The sequence below is a fragment of the Hippoglossus hippoglossus genome, chromosome 13, assembly GCF_009819705.1.
Source record: "Hippoglossus hippoglossus isolate fHipHip1 chromosome 13, fHipHip1.pri, whole genome shotgun sequence".
Taxonomy (NCBI): Eukaryota; Metazoa; Chordata; class Actinopteri; order Pleuronectiformes; family Pleuronectidae; genus Hippoglossus; species Hippoglossus hippoglossus.
Window position 1 is genome coordinate 7373705 of NC_047163.1, and position 18187 is coordinate 7391891.

The 18187-nt window shown below is 41.3% G+C and overlaps 1 protein-coding gene across 3 annotated transcripts; it reads left to right on the forward strand.

Moving 5' to 3' along the window:
* Positions 1-1042: 1042 nt before the first annotated feature.
* c2cd3 (C2 domain containing 3 centriole elongation regulator) lies at positions 1043-16668 on the forward strand. Of its 3 annotated transcripts, XM_034604213.1 has the most exons (34): positions 1057-1279; positions 2100-2369; positions 2491-2648; positions 3054-3232; positions 3324-3487; positions 3570-3702; positions 3795-3947; positions 4025-4172; positions 4256-4265; positions 4326-4365; positions 4987-5187; positions 5299-5414; positions 5520-5638; positions 5957-6088; positions 6644-7093; positions 7214-7365; positions 8181-8424; positions 8770-8953; positions 9040-9223; positions 9633-9805; positions 9895-10030; positions 10223-10491; positions 10751-10831; positions 10920-11537; positions 11639-11980; positions 12058-12196; positions 12300-12364; positions 12453-12658; positions 12761-12891; positions 12989-13138; positions 13228-13418; positions 14171-14915; positions 15589-15697; positions 16432-16668. In XM_034604213.1, exons 1-34 carry the CDS (start codon positions 1225-1227, stop codon positions 16567-16569), a joined length of 6585 nt encoding a protein of 2194 aa, XP_034460104.1. In that variant the 5' UTR covers positions 1057-1224; the 3' UTR covers positions 16570-16668. The 3 variants fall into 3 exon arrangements, with proteins under 3 accessions (XP_034460102.1, XP_034460104.1, XP_034460103.1); XM_034604211.1 differs by having other exon boundaries at positions 1043-1279; positions 4256-4365; XM_034604212.1 differs by having other exon boundaries at positions 4256-4365; positions 10754-10831.
* The last annotated feature ends 1519 nt before the right edge of the window (positions 16669-18187 follow it).

Below are 18187 nucleotides of genomic sequence, written 5' to 3' on the forward strand. Positions count from 1 at the left end.
CCCTCACTGTTACCATGAAAACCACAACAAACATGGGAGACTTGTTTGCTAGGAGCCGGCCGACCTACATCACAGGTCAACCTCAGCATATTGTCAAGTACACACTGTAAATTGCACTTTAAAGGCCAGACTTTTTAACACTTTGGTAAACTTCCAACCTTTGAAAGAAGTGACTGACTGCAAAACAGAAACATATCTGTAAAATATAAATGCAACAGGTTCAGGTCTGAGAGAAAATCTCTTGTTAGGAACGTCAGCAGCTTTGTAGAGTAATAGAAAGATCAGTGCTTCCCTCTGCTGGTGATGTTAAAGAAGGCTGCGTGTCGTCAGAGAAATACTCACATTTTCTCACTATTAAAATAATCATGTTTCTTATGGTTAAAGTTATACATCAGTAAATTTAATTTGATATATTTAAGTGGATGGATGCAAAGCTGTGTGCTGTATTTTATATCTGTCATTACACAATATGGGCGACCGCAACACTGACATTTCTTTATATCTTTAATAGAAGTGCACTCAGCCCTGACATTTTTTATTGAATTCCCTATTTATTCCTCTTGCCAACAAATATTTCACAATAATAATAATAATATACAATAAAGATTTAAAAAACATGTTAATAAAAATAAAAAACATGTTTATAAAATAAAAACATGTTAAAATGTAATTCATACAAGAGAATAGATTTAAAATGACATAAGATTGTGTTGAAAATACATTTAAACGAAAAGGAACAAAAACAAAATACTGAAAATACATAGAAACAGAAAAGAGGGGCTTAGAATGAATCTACATATAGAATAATAAGTTATAGCTGATTTATAGTAAAGAGGATATTTGTAATTTCTGCATCCAGTTTATAATTTAGTAAAAGTGATAATCTAATATATTTTAAATAGATTCACTCAACTACTGTAGTCAAATTATTCATCATCAAAATAGTTGCATATTACTTTTTCTTTCACTCTTCATATAGTGGAAGAGAAATTGCATTAAATAAAAAAAACTAACGTTAAACTCAATTTCCCAGAATGCCCCTGTGAACGGCGGCGGCAGCGAAGGCGGGACGGAAGTTGTGCACAGTGTGTGTGTGTGTGTTTGTGTGTTTTCTCTGTTAAACGGATTATAAAGTTTATTCGGACTGAGACTAAATGATGAGCATCAACATCACAGAGGCTGTTCGGAGGAGGAGGAGGTTCCGCTCCTGAGTTTCACTGAGGGATGAAGAGCAGGAGACAGAGAGCGACCCCAGCAGGAGGCAGCAGCAGGAAGAAAGGTAAACTGCTGTTAGCTCAGCTAGCCGCTAATGCTAATGTTGTTAAGTAGCTGCCCAGCTGTCACGTTAGCCTCGTTTGTGTTGTTGTGTAAATCTGTTGTTCGCTTTCTCCTTTGGTTTGTGTGACTGTTCTTTCACGTGTGTTGTCAACGCTGCGTGTTTGTGTGCGTCATTTATAACTTTGTGCCAGTTGTGTGGCAGTTTGTTTTGTTTTGGATAAAGATGCTGCAACAGACTTATAACATCCTCTTCGTCTTAATAGCAAATATTATAAAAATTACCTAGAGGCTAAAGATAGTTTTAATAAAACACTTCCCACCCCCAAAAGGAAAAGTTTTGAATTAATTGTTGATAAAGTATTTTTTTTATCTTCCCTATTGTGAGCTATTATAATTATTTTGTTTCTTTTATTTTGAAATTTTCAGTGGTAAAAAATATAGAATAACAAATTGTTTTTCAATTCTACTTCAAATGTTTTTATCAAGTCTTTTCTCTCCACTTAATTATTCAAGTAAAACCACATCACACCACATCGTGTTCTATACCGTATATATATATGTAAACTCATACCTAAACTCATATAATCATATACATTCACCATTTGTAGACTGTCTTTACATCGATTACTTTTTTACAATGGTGTTGTATGTTTTCAGGTATCCATCATATTGTGTCCTATGGAGTCCATAAACAATAATAAACTGTGCCCAGTCCTAGTGAACAGAATAGACTGTCAACATGGAGCTCTCACCTGTTTCCTTATATGATGGAAATTTACTATGTTTGCCTTTTGGTCATGCGTTGCAATTCTTTTTTGCAGTCCCCACCGATGTGTCCCCCTCCACCAGCCTCCCTCCCCTGGTGGAGGGTCAGCTGAGATGCTTCCTGCATGTGACGATAAGCCGAATATTATGGACGGTTCACAAGCCTCCGCCTGCAACGTTCGTCAGGCTTCGCTGGTGGGGAGAGTCGTCCAACGGCACGCACTTCCTCCCGAGGGACGGGTCGCAGCTCTCGCAGAAGACAGTCAAGATCACAAGTCGCTTTGCCATCCGCTGTGGTCCAAAGCAGTTCACCTCATATCTTGCAGGTAACTAAGACGTATAAGAAGAATAAATCAGGATCCAGGATTTCACAGGTCATTCCGTGAAATGCTTGATTTTACAGCTGTTTTTCTGAAGTTACACAACTAATCTGTCATTCATGAACAGATATGGGCTCGTTGGTGCTGGAAGTTCTGACAAAACCGGAGCATTTGCCGATCGCACGGGCCAAGGTCGCTGGCATCTCCCGTCTTTCTCTGTCACACCCCATCAGCGGATTTTACACCCTTGTATCTCCGACATCTGAAAAGCTGGGAGAGCTACAGGCGAGTGAAAATATGAATTAACTGCAACCTGCAAACTGCTTTTGTGTATTACCACCTGCAAGTTACGTTTGGTATACTAACTTTATTACTACTGTTATTTTCCCTTCACTTCAAACCCTGTGTGTTGCAGTGTTGGCTCACAAATCTCAAATTGTGCAAAACACAAAATTAGGTATTTCATTTGTTTTTATAAGAAGTGTAAAATAAATTGTATCACTATGAAACTGTTGTGGGGCAAATTAGACTATGGAGGCTGCCACTGTGTTGGTAATGAATGTGAAACACTGACTGAATACCCTTTAGAAATTTCACGTTTCTATTTTTTTGTACCTGCAGTAATAAATAATATTAACCAAATATATTACTATTACTTTTTTACCACAACTTTTTCTTTCACTCCCTCAGGTTTCACTTAACCTGGAGCCTCTGACTGAAGCCTATGACAGCAGCAGCTCATGTCTGCCCACAGATATCAGTGTTGAACACCCACAAGTCACCACACTGACTGTGCCCTCACGGCCCAGATCACTCTCAGCCGGCAGCGGGAAAGAATCGGTTGGGAGCAGCAGCGGAAACACACCAAGGTCTGAACTAGATATTATGTTGTAGCTTTTCATAATCAAATACCTGTGTTTTGTTGTAAGATCTCACCAGTTATAGTTGTCATGTTTTCAGAGGGAAAGACCACTTATATTTCCAAAAACCCCAAAGAGATGAAGGCAAAGACGAGTTTTTGGAGAATCAGATGCCGACAACAAACAGATCTCAGGACAGTCAAAGGGCTGTGAATCCTTCAAGTCAGGAGCCTCGTGGACAAACTACCAATGATATCCTCTCAGGTTGGTCCCAGCGCTACATTACATCAGATGTACTTGGACAAATTTAACAGTGTTTGAACAAACAACACTTTTTTCACCTCAGTTATTTTAGAGCGTGGGAACAAGCTGAGAAACGCCATGGTGCTGTCAGCTTTGACATGTGACATGGATTCGGCTCCAGCTCTGAAAGACGCCCCCCTCCCGCTCCCAAGGGACAACATCCTGCCACCTTTCAAGTTAGTGTTTCAAAGGTTTAAGAAGAAATAAACTGCATAATTTTCTAACTATCTTAAACACAGTTCATAATAATTCATTTCTGTGTCCACAGGCCTGTGCAATCTCCCTCTGGAATGTTTCTTCAAAATATTTTGCATGCTGATTCAACTCTTAAACCCTCTGATGATGGTGCTTTAGTCCCCGACTGTGACTATGACTGTGTTGCTGATATAGACAACAGAGCCATAGATATTCTCCTTGGCAGGTACATGTTTTTGTATTTACTTTTAAATGTGACAGAAAATGTAAAGATTTCTTTCAACATTGTAATATTTTTTTTAGCTTGAACACATCTCCTCTGCCTCTCTGGGATGGAGAATGCTTCTTGCCTGAGACTCTGTCTGGCTACAGCAGTGTTTGTTTGGATAGTGAGCTCAATGATCCACAGTACGATACAAGCTTACTGGAAAATCTGTTCTACAAAACTCCTGTAAGTAGAAGATTTTCTAAAAATTGTAAGTTTGCTTGATTTTCCAGCAGAAGTTTCTTTAAAAGCTGTCTTGTCTCCTTCAGATGTCAGATACCAGACCAGATGACACAGAGCCAGAGGGTCAAGGACCAGGGTCCTTGAGTAGAAATCCGCCCACACAGCTGACACAGTCTGGACCCAAGATTAGTGGAGGGTAAGGACCTTTACATGAGTCTTAATTCATGCTGCTTGCGCAGTGAAAAGCTCCTTCTAGTATTTTTTTTTTATCCACCTGTAAAGTTCTAAATGGGGACTTAGTGACAGTGTGACCTTGTTCTATAAGGACATTTATTCACCATAAGGAATATGACCAGGTTAATAAACCAGTCACATGTAATGTATGGGATATGCACAAGGTACCAAAATAACATTTATATAATGGACAAAATATACATTATATATACACAATTAACCAATAACTGTAAATAAAGATGGTGGCACGACAGCTCCCAAAAGTGAACCCAAAACATCTTCATTGCCCTCTAGTGGCTGGCTGCAATATTGGTCATAAAATCTGCCACCTTTATGTTAGCAGATGGGACAAAGTGGAAAAAACCCCCAAAGTATACAGGTATATAGGTGGTTCCTATCATTTTCAGTAGATCTTATCACAGTGGTTTATGTTCAATTGTTTTTTCTGATAACTTTGCATTTAATAAGTTTTTCAGTGCTATACAAATGTGATGAGTCATCATGATTGACTGCTGAGAGTCACTCTACTTACTTTTTGAACCTTTAAGACAATTTTATCTTACCATATCTCAACTCTGTCCAGTCCAAATTCGGAGCATCGGCGGTCTCCAGACGCTGGTGGTCTTCCCGACCTGAGTGCAGAGCAGTTGACTCTGCTGAGTTTGATCCGAGAGGCAAGAGTGACCATCGAATCCCTGACTGTACCGACACACAGCAAAACCACCACACCCAGAAAGACCTCCAGTAAAGCGAAACCTCCTCGACCATTAACCAGCAAAAAATGGTAGGAAAAATATAGTTTTTATGACATTATGTTGATCTAATTTAAAACTGTAACTGTTTTTATGACTTACAAAAGCCTGTGACATCTCCTCTCCCTTTTATTTATTTTCAGCACTTATTTTGTTGAGTACGCGTTACCGATGGCATCTACTTCCAGTCGACAGGATGGTGGTAAAGCTGGAGATGGGGAGGTGATCAGAGCTGTTTCTAGTAAAGTCACTGGAGGAGGTATGACCTACTAGAATCTGGTTTTATGAACCCCACATATCTTTGTCACTCTGTGGTTCCTGGTTTATGGCTGTATCTGAAACATACTCTCTTTTTGTTTTAAAGCGGTGAAGTTCCTTCAGCACTCTGTGTTTCCGGTCCACTTCAGCACAGCTACAGTTAAACTTTGGTGTCAAACTGATCTAATTTTCAAGATTTACTCACGAAAGACCGACCAAAAGAAAGTAAGTAGCTCGTAACTTAACATTAGTTGTAATGTTCATCACAACACACACAACACAGTTCAGAAAATCTATTACTCCAGTGTTAACACAATAACACAAACATTCAACATTAGTAGACAGTGTGCACTCTTTGCTGTCTTTTAAAAGCCATGAGTGAATGTTTTGATTTTCAAATTTTAAAGTTATGCTATCGTTTTCTTTTAATGAGTTCGCTGTGTGAAGTAAAGCTTTTCCTTTTTTCTGTTAAATGCTTAGAAACTCAGTTCTGAATCACAATAACCTCACCACAATATAAATGATTGATTTGTCTTGTTGCAGGCTGTTCCCATCGGTAAAGCAGTGCATCCGCTACGTCTTCTGCTGCAAAGCAAGCAGCTGAGTCAGTCTGTCGTCTTACCTGTGCAGAGCCTGGAAGGAAACAGGGATTCGCAAGAGATTGGACCTCTTGTGGTAATTTACTGCTTTTTATCATAAGAATTAAACAGCATAATGAGACAATTTTACCATAGAACAAGAGCTTCAAAATATATGTGATGGTATATGACCTCTTGTAAAAGTGCAGAGCTGAAGTGTAGTTAGTGACTTAAACTGTTTGAATCAGGCTCAGTAGGTTGTAAAGTAATGTTGAGCTGTTGATCACTTAGTCTAGTCTTTTTAAAGCTCTTATCTCCAATATCCAGCAATGAATTTTTTTAAATATGAAGAATTCCCAAAAGAGTTTCGTGTTATTTTTCTCTGTAACAACTCTTCTTGTTCCTGAAGCCGAGGATCATGAAGAATATAGAATTCAGTCGGGCTGTGTTTCAGTTCAGTGAGTGGGACTATGCAGCCTGAGCTCCAGTCAACTCATTGACTGATCAGACTTGGAGCTAAACCAACTTAATTACCACTTGTGGCAGCAGAGGCTGCTGTTGCTCAGCAGAAGTTAGAGGTTTTCTTTAATGTTTGCAAAGCCTGATGCTTGTGACCCCAATGAATGTCAAAGAAACTGTTATTTCCTTTTAGGTTTCACTAGAACTTGCAGCAGGGGGCAAAGTTTGCTTCTCTGGAAAAAGCAAAAGCAAGTTGCCTCGGAGAGAAACGTCACCCTCACAGACTGAACCCATCCCACAGAGAGATCCCACTTTCAGATCTCATCTTGTTCAAAGTGGCAGAGAAGAGTCGCCTGCTATAGAAGACTCCAGGCTAAATGTTTGGAGTCCACAGAAACCCTCAAAAGGACCCTCCTCCCATCCTGCTGTCAACACACCTCCTTATGAATCATGGCAGCAGGCGGACGAGGACCCCAAGGTCCTGCTGCATACCCTACTCATGGTGCCAGATGGAAAGAACTTCAGCTCTGGGCCCATGCAGACTCCAAATGTCTACTTGAACTGTAAACTCTTTTGGTGTGATGAGATGGCGAGATCTGTTGTCAGCTGGGGGCAGGCTAACCCTTCGTTCAACTTTGCTCAGGTCAGTCCTGGAGATCAAGAGTCGTCTAACGAAATCTAAGTGCTTAAATTAAACTATGAGGGAATGTGAATTCAGGATCTCATTGACCCCAAAAGTCCTTTTCTCCATCTTTTGTGTTAGGTGACTCCTGTGGCTTTAACAACTAAGCTGTTGGAGCGCATGAAGAATAACTTGATGGTGATTGAAGTGTGGCAGAAAACAGGAAGCTCAGGGCAGGATCGACTCTTGGGCCTTGTTAAATTACCTCTTCACCAGTTCTACATGTCATTTAGGTAAGTCAGGGAAAGACAAAATACACACATGCTGCAGCCCATGAAATGCAAGTACAAGTGTGATATCTTGCATCCTTTTTTATTCAACTTGCCTTCTCAGAGTGCAAAGTGTTACTTGAAGTGAAAAGGAGAACAGTCTATTAACCTCTTGATTTCCACTGCAGTGCACATTGATATGATGTCAGTCTTTTTATAAAACAATGTCAAAGTGCTGTGCATGGTAAGAAAAACCACAAGGATATTGATTTATTTATTGATTGATTTATTTATTACTCTTCCTTACCTTACTTTTCCTGAAGGTAATCGACTTACTCAGGAAGTCTCAGTTGCTTAAACAGGTTTCCATCATTTGGATTCCAGAGATACCCTGAATTAGATTGGTGTAGATCTGAAAAGGGAAAAAAACGATGAGATGTGACTGTGACACCGTGAGGCCGGAGGCTGAGTGATTTGGAATGTTGGCTATTTGAACAGTTTTGCAGTTAATGACTCACAGGCAAATATTCCTCTAGGCTAAGGGTTGTGGATTTTTTCTCAACCGCCTCTGGCTTTTTTGCATGAAAACCTATGAAAAGTGACCATAAAGCTTTCCATTGGAGCAGGAGTCCAGCTGTAGGATTTTACTATAAACATTTTCAAATCTAATAAAATAGTTTTGATTTACAAGTTTCTGATGCTCCAGATAGAAAGGAAATTTGGCATTCATGGGAATAATTACACTCCAAAACTGAAAATTTTCAATGGCGAGGACAATGAACTAAAATGCACCTGTCACAGTGAAACCAGTAACCCTTTCTTCTTTTCCTCCTCTCCAGAGATCCAAAGATTGCCCACCTTCTTCTCCAGGCACAGTACCCTGTTCTAGGGGTCGACTGCTACATGCCGATCATTGACGTGTTCTCCGGAAGTTGTAAAGGAAACCTCAGGGTTGTTTTGGCCATGGGGGGATCAGAGCAGATAGTTGCCCTCCAGCGGACGAGGGACGAGGAGTACGACAATCTGTCTCATCTTGTGAAACCAGTTCATCTGCTTGATCATCAGGCACGTTCACAAACAAAGGTCCGTGTTAATATTTGCTTTGTGGTATAAGGCTCTCGTGCATTTTGGTATGTTCCTGTTGCACAGACTAAAAGAAATCAGTCCCCTAATTATACCTGTTTTTGTTATTATTCCCTGGGAAATCTGCACCACAATTTAGAATTTGCATTATCTTGCTTACAAATAAACTAATGGACATGGTTGAAAAGATTTGACAGACTTATTGTAACACTGATTTTATTTAGACATTTAAAAATAGACTTAAGTGTGTTTTGAAGCAGTTGTATCAAGCATGAAGAATCTCTTATCTCATACTATTGTCCTCTGAACCTGATAAACAACCTCATTTAACACTTCCTCCCACAGGTGACGGCTGCAAAAGGCGATGCTATGAGAGAGCATCTGTTTGTGATCAAAGTGGAGAAAGTCAATGGGCTGACACCTCTGCAGTCTACAGTGTGGGGTGAAGCCGACTGCTACATCCAGTACAGTTTCCCCTGTCAGGACGCTGACGCTGCTGCATCACTGGACCAAAGCATCATAGAGAGCAGTAAAGCCATTTAAAAACGTACTCAAATCACCTGAGAAGTCTTTCTTCTCTCTGCATCACTCTAACCTCTATCTCATCTCTGACAGGTGTGAACCTGAAGCCATTTCGCACCACCACCGCTCTCTGTGTCCCAGACCCGGAGTTCAGCCACACTGAGACTCATGTGCTCGTGGTTCCTGAAGGTGTTCCCGTCCAGAGGCTGCTGCTCAGCTCTCTTTCGAGTCAGGGCCTCTGCAGCGGGGGAGGTGTCCAGTTCGAAGTGTGGTGCAGGTTTGTGGTTGTTACTTCTAAGGTGAATAGTGCTGATTCGTGCCTTTGTTTCAAAGTGTTGCAAAAAGTGTGATAGCTTTGTTTAAAGTCCCACTGCAGCTGATGTGTACCACCTTAAAAATACATTTTCAACTTTAACTGGAGCTACATTGGGTAAAAGAGGACAACAAAAATATGTTTGTTTCCTCTTTTTTTTTTAATGTGAACTAGCAAGTAGTCTTTAAGTGAAATGATGAATCTAAGTTAATGCCAGATAATACATCTACTGTATGGTGTAACTGCTCGATGCAACACTTTAGTGTCAAAGTTATCAATCATGTAATTTTGATTGAAATGTAATAGCCTACAATATTAAAACACTAATTCATACTTGTTATATTTCAATGATTAATAATCCGTGTTTCTGCAGATATTATTATCCAAATGTCAGAGATCAGCTTGTGGCCAAAGGTTTGCTTCCGCTGTCCAAGCTGTGTGCCATGGTCACCATGCAGCGACAGCAGCCTAATGAGGCCCACATGTTCTCGTTACCCCTGATTCCCAGGACAGATAATCCCACAGGACATCAGCCCCAGCCGTCAGGTACACAGACTCACACAGCAGTGGCATCATACTGTGCGCACACATATTTTGTGTCTTTAATGTTGTGACTGGTCTGGTTTGTTTCTCAGGCCTCTTAGATGTTTGCATTCGGTACAAGCACCGGCCGGTGAGACGTGAAGGACAAACTGGTAGAGGAGCTGCCTCTCGTGTTGTGACACTTGTGGTTCAAGTGCACAGAGCATCCGGTTTGCAGGCAGCTGCAAGGTACATCTCCAGCACTTTATTTGTTTTTAAATGGAACAATTCAGCATTCGGTTACTCTTTAAAATAGTGATATTTTAACAATCAGTTAATTTACTTTATAATTAATTTGCTGAGTCAGAGCTCTGCTGCTGTCAGAGCCTGTATCAACATTTCACTGCATCAAACTGAAGGTATTTGCATCTTCTGTTGCAGGTTGTTATCAGAACAAGATGAACGGTTCAGCTACTTTGCCGATGTGGGGGTGAACATCTATGTCACAGTCCAGCTCTCCGTCTTGCCCGAGAGTGAGAGGAGGTGCACCCGCACAGTTGCCAGGACCTTCTGCCCTGAGTTCGACCACCACATGGAGATGTCCTGTGACCTGCTGGTTCAGAGGAGCAGTGGAGAAACGTACAGCCTGGCTGAGCAGCTGGAGGATGCTTCTGCTGTCTTTACTGTTTGGAACAGAGACAATCGCAAAGGTTCAAGAGAACTCATCATGTCTATTAGGCACTATTACAGATTGATTAGAATGTTAAACAGCCAGCTTTATTTTTTACTGCCTGATTAGTCACTGGAGACAAACCTGTTTTATCATCAGATCATTTTTTATCACGTCGTAGTTAAAAATGCCAAATTTCTTTTGGTTTAAGACTCTCAAATGTGAATATTAGCAGGTTTTCTTAATCTTCTGTGATGTTGTGAACATTTTTAAGATCTTATTTGTTTGTTTTGTTGCAGCAGTGAACATTTCCAAGCCTAAAGATGTGATGTTGGGTACAGTGAAAATACCACTAGCTGATCTCATCCATAAACGAACAGGTATGTTGAACTCTTAGATACTTGTGGACCAAGAGGATGAACATAGTTGTGTTGGTCTCATAATTGTTTTTCTTCTTCACTTTTAAAGGTATTTCTGGCTGGTTTGGTGTGTACATACCTCAGGAAACAAGCTCTCAAGATATGCACCAGCAAGTCTTGGTTGGGGGCCTCGAGATCTCTGTCAACTTTGCCCACAACTCAGACAGAGAGCGAGTCATTAAAGCTGCTCAGGGTTTGGGCTGGGTACTGAACCAGAGCGATCACGAAATGCAGGATGAAGAAGAAGCGTGGGAAGAAAGCATGAAGAAACTCTCCTTGACCTTTTCAATGCCTAGAGTCTGGATGCCAGTCCACTGTTTGCTTTTGCCGGGCCACAGTGATCTTCAGCGCTCCACCTACTGCTACTTCAGGTACAAGTTTTATGACCAGGAGGCCGTCTGCTCGCAGATGAACCACCCGTCTGTCGTAGAGGGCGGGGAGGACAGCCAGGCCACAGTGAGTTTTGAAGGAAGCAAGACTTTGGAGCTGAGGAGGACTCAACCTTTACTGTGGTATCTACGAGAGGAGAAGCTGGAGGTGCAGGTGTGGGTTGCCTTCAAGAAGGAGAAAACCAGGAGACCCACGGATACGGACCGACTGGTGGGTTCAGCATTTATCGATCTGTCCTCCCTTGCAAAGATGCCCAAGCAGAAGCTGACTCTCAGCGGTAAGAAATGTTTAATTGTGTCATAATTTGACCGATAGTAACTACTTAAATAGAATCATGGCTATATTTGTATGATTAATCTCTGATTTGTGGCTTCACAGGCGTTTACCCACTGTTCAGACGCTCTGCAGCAGATCTGCAAGGGGCAGCTCTCAGGGTTCACATCACCCTGACAGCAGCTTCCATCCCCAGGGAGGCGTCTGCTGGAGCCGACACCCAGATGGACTCTGACAGCCAGGGGGAGCACTTTTCAGAAGAGGATAGATCGATAGATCGAACCCCTTCGCTTAGTACCCCCAAAAAATCTGCACAAAGTGGACACAAGACTAAAACCTGCAGAACCACTCCGGACATCACATCTGTGCAGCACACAGAGATGAGCTTGGAGGAATCTTTCCCTGTGACGGTCGCAGTGGACCAGGCCATGCACCTGAATCTGAAAGGTAAGCATATAGTCTAAGATTTGTTTTCCTTTGTTCCCTCTCATTTGCGTAAAATAAAACCTGTCCCTCTCTGGCAGGCTGTCCTCTAGCAGAGCGCAGTGAAGGGACACCATGCTGCTGTGTTTCCTACGTCACTGCTGACTCTACTGAACCAGTGTCCACGGCTGTCATCGCGGACACTAACTGCCCCATATGGGATCATCAACACGAGTGCAGGTTTAAATACACAACACACATTCACTTAAATCTTCAAAAGTATGTAATGTTAATTAAAAATATAAACGTATGTATGTTTGATGTTTTCATTTAACATTCCCAGGCTTTCAAATCAGCTACTGGTTGATCCTCAACAATCTCTCGTTTTCAAAGTCTGGCACAGAGGAGGTACAGGAGCCACTTTCTACTTACGATTTCTGTAACAATGATCTGATCTGTTTGATACTTAAATTCACTCTTTGTTTTGCTTCTGTAGAAACTGAGAGGGTGCTGGGGTTTGCCTCCGTAGACCTGTCCCCTTTACTCTGTGGCTTCTACTCCGTGTGTGGCTGGTACAACATCACAGACTTCAGTGGTCAATGTCGCGGCCAACTCAAAGTGTCCGTCACTCCGCTGAAGGGGGTCCAAGACCTCCGAGGACAGAGGAAAGCTGTGAAGGAAGAAGCTGCCAAAAACTCATCTGTGAGAGAATTCACTCAGACATACAGATTTCCTTTCAGAATAAAATAATCACATAAAATGTTTAAATTATTAAAGATTAAATAAGATGAATGTGTTCAACAGACTTTATTCCAGGGCCGTCCTCTCAGCTATCACACCACAGCCACATATAGTAGCTTCCCCTCTCACATCAGCCGCTACCCTGAGCAGAAGATCTCGTCACCTGACCACACGGACAGGCTCTTTCCTAAAAGGTTTGTTGAGTGCATGTTTGAATATATATTTATATGAATATATTATACATACATATATATTTAATGTTTGTTTTTAATGTCATCTACAACTGCCCAGCTCCAATGAGAGAGACTCTCACCTGGAGCACATGGACAAAGTACGTCTCTACCACCAGAGTCTGCAGGAACAAACAGCCGCTCACTCGGTCTGTGGCAGCAGTGCAGGTGACCTCAGTCCCTCCAGCTCGTTCCTGTTCTCAGCACTCAGGTATCAGTCCTCAGTTAGACACACCAACAGCTTTGCTCTGTAGATAATTTGCATTTTATTCATCTTATCTCTGACTGTGGCCGTTACAGGAAAAAACTAAGCGAGCTCGACAACATCCAGAAATATTTCAGTCATAAGCCTTCTGCTCCCACGCTCCCGTCTGTGACTGAGCACGACCGTCACAACAAACATGAGGAACAGGGGACGTCGGAGACGGACACGAATCAGCTTCTTCTGAAGTCCAACCTGTTAGTCGGAGAAGTCAACAACATCATGAGTGGTGAGCTGCTTGTCCATGCTGAAGGGGGGGTTCACTTAGTGGGTCAGAAATTAACAGTCAATAAGCTGCAAATCCATCAACATTTTTCCTTCAACAATCTAAAGTGAAAACATAATTTGAGCATTTAAAATGGATCATCTGACCATTTAAAGCTCCTTCTTGGCAGGTTAACCGTGCTCTAGGTTTTTCAAACCTCAGCAGTTGACCCAGAGTTCACAGAGGACACAGTTAACTGTGTAGCGAGCTCACTGCTTCCATAAAAGGAGGCAGGACTAACTGTGAACTCACTCTGATGGACCAGCGGTGCTGAAATGTCAGCTAATGGAATAAAGTCAACGCTGCATCGCTGTCACACAGAAAGTGCTGCTGCTATTTATATCACATTATGATTCAGTACTTGCAGGGCTGTAACTTACTTTTACTTTCGTTATCATTTATGTTGCTGATTATTGTTTTGTCTCTAGTCGCAACACTTAATCAATTTAGCCTGTAGAAAAATCATCAGCTATTCCACTGATAATGAAATAATGGTTTTAGTTTATTTATTTTGTGCACATGATAGTGACTTGAAAATCTTCTTAAAAAGTTGGTCAAACAAAATATCACCTTGGTCTAAAGAAAAATTGGAATATAGAAGCACAAGTGTAAATTTGTACTTAATGATAAATGGCAAACAAAATAAGTAAAACAACAATAATACTGATCCTCACAAGAGCATTTTGACTAAAATCTTCACTGTCCTCTTCACGTAGCCCTACAGGGAGATGACCTGGAAACGATTCCCTCCAACCCTCAGAGCGACTCAAGAACTTCCCCTGGTCAAGACCACAACCCTCAAACTATTCCTGAGAGTATCTCCAGGTTCACTTCTTCCCAACAAGATGTGTCCCTTCCTCTTCACAAGATGTCTGACGACCATCCGGACTCTGAGGAAGAAAAGGATGGACAACTCCACAAAGTTACTATGTCGGAGGATGAAAACGAGGAAAGAACAGATGAGGATGAAGATGGAACAGCCTGCGCAAGGGACGAGGGAGTTGATGATGACGAGGAGGAAGATGAAGACTATGACGAGGTTGTGGTGAAGCCGAGGCATCTCAATGAGGTGACCTCTTTAACAGACAGAACCAGTCCTTGGACCAGCATCCACTCAGACCCTGACATGGTGTCACTGGAGAGTCTGGAGGCACCAGAGGATTCCGACCTGAGCCAGGACGAGGACGACAAGGAGTCGGTGGTAAATCTGGAAACTTGTGACTCCGATGGAAAACATCAAAGTACAACACCAGAGGAAATTGAGAGTTGTAGTGGATCAGAAGACGGTTCGGACACAGAGAGAGACGATGAAAGTGCATTACAAGCTTTAAATGAGAGACGAGCAAAAGAGCCCCAAAGCCCCAACAAGGAGTCAGGTGACGAAGATTCATCACCCGCGTTACAGCACATCACAGACTCCCCCGATGCTTCTCTAGACGATGAAGATTCACAACTACAAACGTATCCTTGATCAGTATTTGCTGATGTTTCCGTCTTTCGTATTAGATTAGCTGTTTTAAAAGTCTAGTTTATATCAAAGATTCATGACAAAACTGGTTGAGAGTTTGAATCCTCCTCAGTGTCCCAATCTCTGATTTTAGACACCACATGAGGTCAGTTTCATATTTATCAGTGATTACAGGCTAAAATACTAAGTTATCTCTGTAAAATGCTATTCAATTCAACACTATGACAAACTTTATCCTCAATAATGACAAATTAATCAACACCTTCCTTGAATATGTTAATAAAAACTAAACATTACAGCCTTTAGTATAGAAGATAGCATATATCACTGGGCTGTTGTGTTTTATACTTGGTGTGACCACCCTTTGCCTTTATAACAGCAGCAGTGTTAAGCTTGCACACAGTTTTACAAGGTACTTGGCAGGTGGGTTGTTTAAAGCATCGTAGAGAACTTGCCAAAGTTCTTCTGTGGATTTAATCTGTCTCAGTATCTTCTGTCTGTTCATGTGTTCCCACACTGATGCTGAGGTCAACAATAGTGTTTTTTAAAATATCGTTTTTGCTATAAACCAGTTTCTTTTCATGCAATCTTTGATCTCAACTATTTGTGTCCATGAAACCATCGCGTTTTCTGTACCTGTTGTTGTTTTTAACCTTTGACCTGAAGCTCGGATCCTGTGGAGGTCCCGAATTTTTTCCTGCCCTCTCACCAAATGGAAGCGTCTATGAGAGCCATTCAACTCGCGCCGTCCTTCTCCCACCCGCCCAGTGACCCAGTGAGTAGATGTCACCAACTCAGCTTCTTCTGACTCTTTCACTCCCTCCACCTCTTTTTCTTTTCACTCATCTCTCACTTGTTTGCTTTGATTCTCGTTAAAAATATAAAGCTGGAAAGTTGTGTCCTGTTCTTCCTGTTCACAAGCAGAATTCAGCTGAGGTGTGTGTGTGTGTGTGTGTGTGTGTGTGTGTGTGTGTGTGTGTGTGTGTGTGTGTGTGTGTGTGTGTGTGTGTGTGTGTGTGTGTGTGTGTGTGTGTGTGTGTGTGCGTGCGTGCGTGCGTGCGTGCGTGCGTGCGTGCGTGTCCATTATGTAGTCTGTGGATAACAAGGATTAGTTATTAGGCGTGGTTTCTTTGTAATTGTCTGGCTGGCTGGAACAAATGTTTCATTATGGGATAATACATTCAATACTAATACATCATTATTGATTCATAGTGGTGTCAGGGAGTGTGTGGAGTGTGTGGAGGGTGTGACCATTTAAAGAGGTAGTTACACGATATGTAGTCTGAACACTGTGTACTCTACCTGACGAGCCTGTTGGACAGAGTGACACTTAACATGAACTGTTCCTATAGAAAGTCTTGCATGTGCGTGTTTGAGTGGTGACTCATGCTTTACTCTGCAATTCTCTTTTGAGTACTCAGTGTTGTTGTTTGAATGGAGCGCGTCTCGTGATTCTTTTATCTTCAGCATGTTCAGTACAATATGAAATAGTCTTGTTCTGCGTTCTAGGGGCGGATCTCTCCACTCCAGAGCTTCCCTCGTCGCAGAGGACGTCCTCAGCGCCCCGACATGTCGCCCTCGTCCATGAAGAAAGAGACTGAAAGAATAGCAAAAATATTCGCAGCTCACTTTGATAAGAGTCATTAGTGTGTATTTTGTAGGATCGTGACATTTCTTTAATTTTGTAAATTAAATGTGACATTTTGTATTTTTATAAATAAATATTCTCTGTTTTGAACACTTGAAGCCTTGTTGTTATTCCCCCGGCTTACATTTTGTGCGATATTAGTCATCCCGTCCGTCTATCTGTCTGACTAATCATTTCATTTTTTTTAAAACCAAATAGCAAAAAATACATTTTTTTAAGTTTTTAAGACGTTCTGGGAATCTTAAAATGTTATTATATTTCACCTGTGTTTTCTGTGCTTCCCTGCCATGAGAGCAGCCTCTATACTCAGATCTTTTCATTGATAAGAAACAGAGACTCCACACAGTTCTGTTTACAATGTTATGGGTATAAAGGGATTAACTTGTTATCACCAGCACTGAAATACAGGATCAACACTCAACACCTGCACAATAAACACGATATAAAACAATTATCAGACATTTATTATCTCTAATAATAACATCATATTTATTTTCTTTGACTTGTACCTTGTTTTCAATCTTCTGTTCTTTATCACAAAGGGAAGGCACCAAATTATCTGCTCTCCAGGATTTGTGGGCGTGATATGTCTGTTGTTTGTTTTTGTGTTTGTTTTTTATGTGTGTGTTTCTTGGAACAGGCCTCATGTTGAGATTTGTCCTGACTGTCTGAACCTGCGCTTAGCTGACGTTTGAAAGTAGAAAAGTCTTCACAACAGGGACAACGGCATTTATTTTGCTTTTTTTTTAACTGACTGGAGACATTTTGGTTTTAACTCAAAATATGAACACTCAGAAGTTCATTCTTCATTTCCTGTTATTGACATTAAGACGTGTTGAACCTCTCGTTTTTACTGCAGCCTCTTTGACTTCCTGTTTGTTTTTGTGGCGTTTCACCCTGAGGTTTCCTCTTCAGGAAATGAAATGCAGCTCTACCAGGTTAAAGTCCTGTGATCTGCTTGACCAGCATAAAACTCAGAAGGTCTCTTTTTGTTTTGGATCATTGGTTTGCTGCATGAGGTTAATCCATTTTTTTTTATAGATGTCATTTAATGACGTCTCCTCCCGGGCGCTTCACAGATGAGCTTGTTTGATTTGGATCATGTCCAAATCTTTTCCTTCTCTACGCTGGAGGTTACTCTTGTTCTCTTCAGACCAGAAAACATCGAACCTGTTTCTCATCCCTGCATTTCTTTGTTAATTCCAGTCTGGTCTGATTCTTACTTGCATATGAGCTGATGAGACGGTAACAACATCAGCCCTGCCCTGTGGAGGTGGGAGGTGATGCCAGGGACTCTTGTTTAGTATTTCTGTAATCAACTGTCTGTTGTTGTCTTTGGTCACCATGTTCCACTTTCATAAGATCGGGGTACAAGTTAAAAACAGTCAAAGGACCAATCGTCCCCTAACCCTAATCCTTCAGTAATGTAGGTGTCACTAAAGTCGTCCTACAAACCTGCACATACTGGCTTTAAAACAGCGTCCGACGCAGTGTGGAGCACAATCTCTTTGAAGACCTTTATACTGACTGCAGAAACTTTTTCTACATTTAGAATGTATTTATTTATTTGTTAAACTTTTTTATTCATGACATTTACACTTTCTTCTTGACATTTTA

Coding starts and splice junctions, on each gene's coding strand:
- c2cd3 (XM_034604211.1), top strand. CDS start 1,225: ATGAAGAGCAGGAGACAGAGAGCGACCCCAGCAGGAGGCAGCAGCAGG. Junction 9,224..9,632: donor CAGTTCGAAGTGTGGTGCAG/GTTTGTGGTTGT, acceptor GTGTTTCTGCAG/ATATTATTATCCAAATGTCA. Junction 13,419..14,170: donor AGTCAACAACATCATGAGTG/GTGAGCTGCTTG, acceptor CTCTTCACGTAG/CCCTACAGGGAGATGACCTG.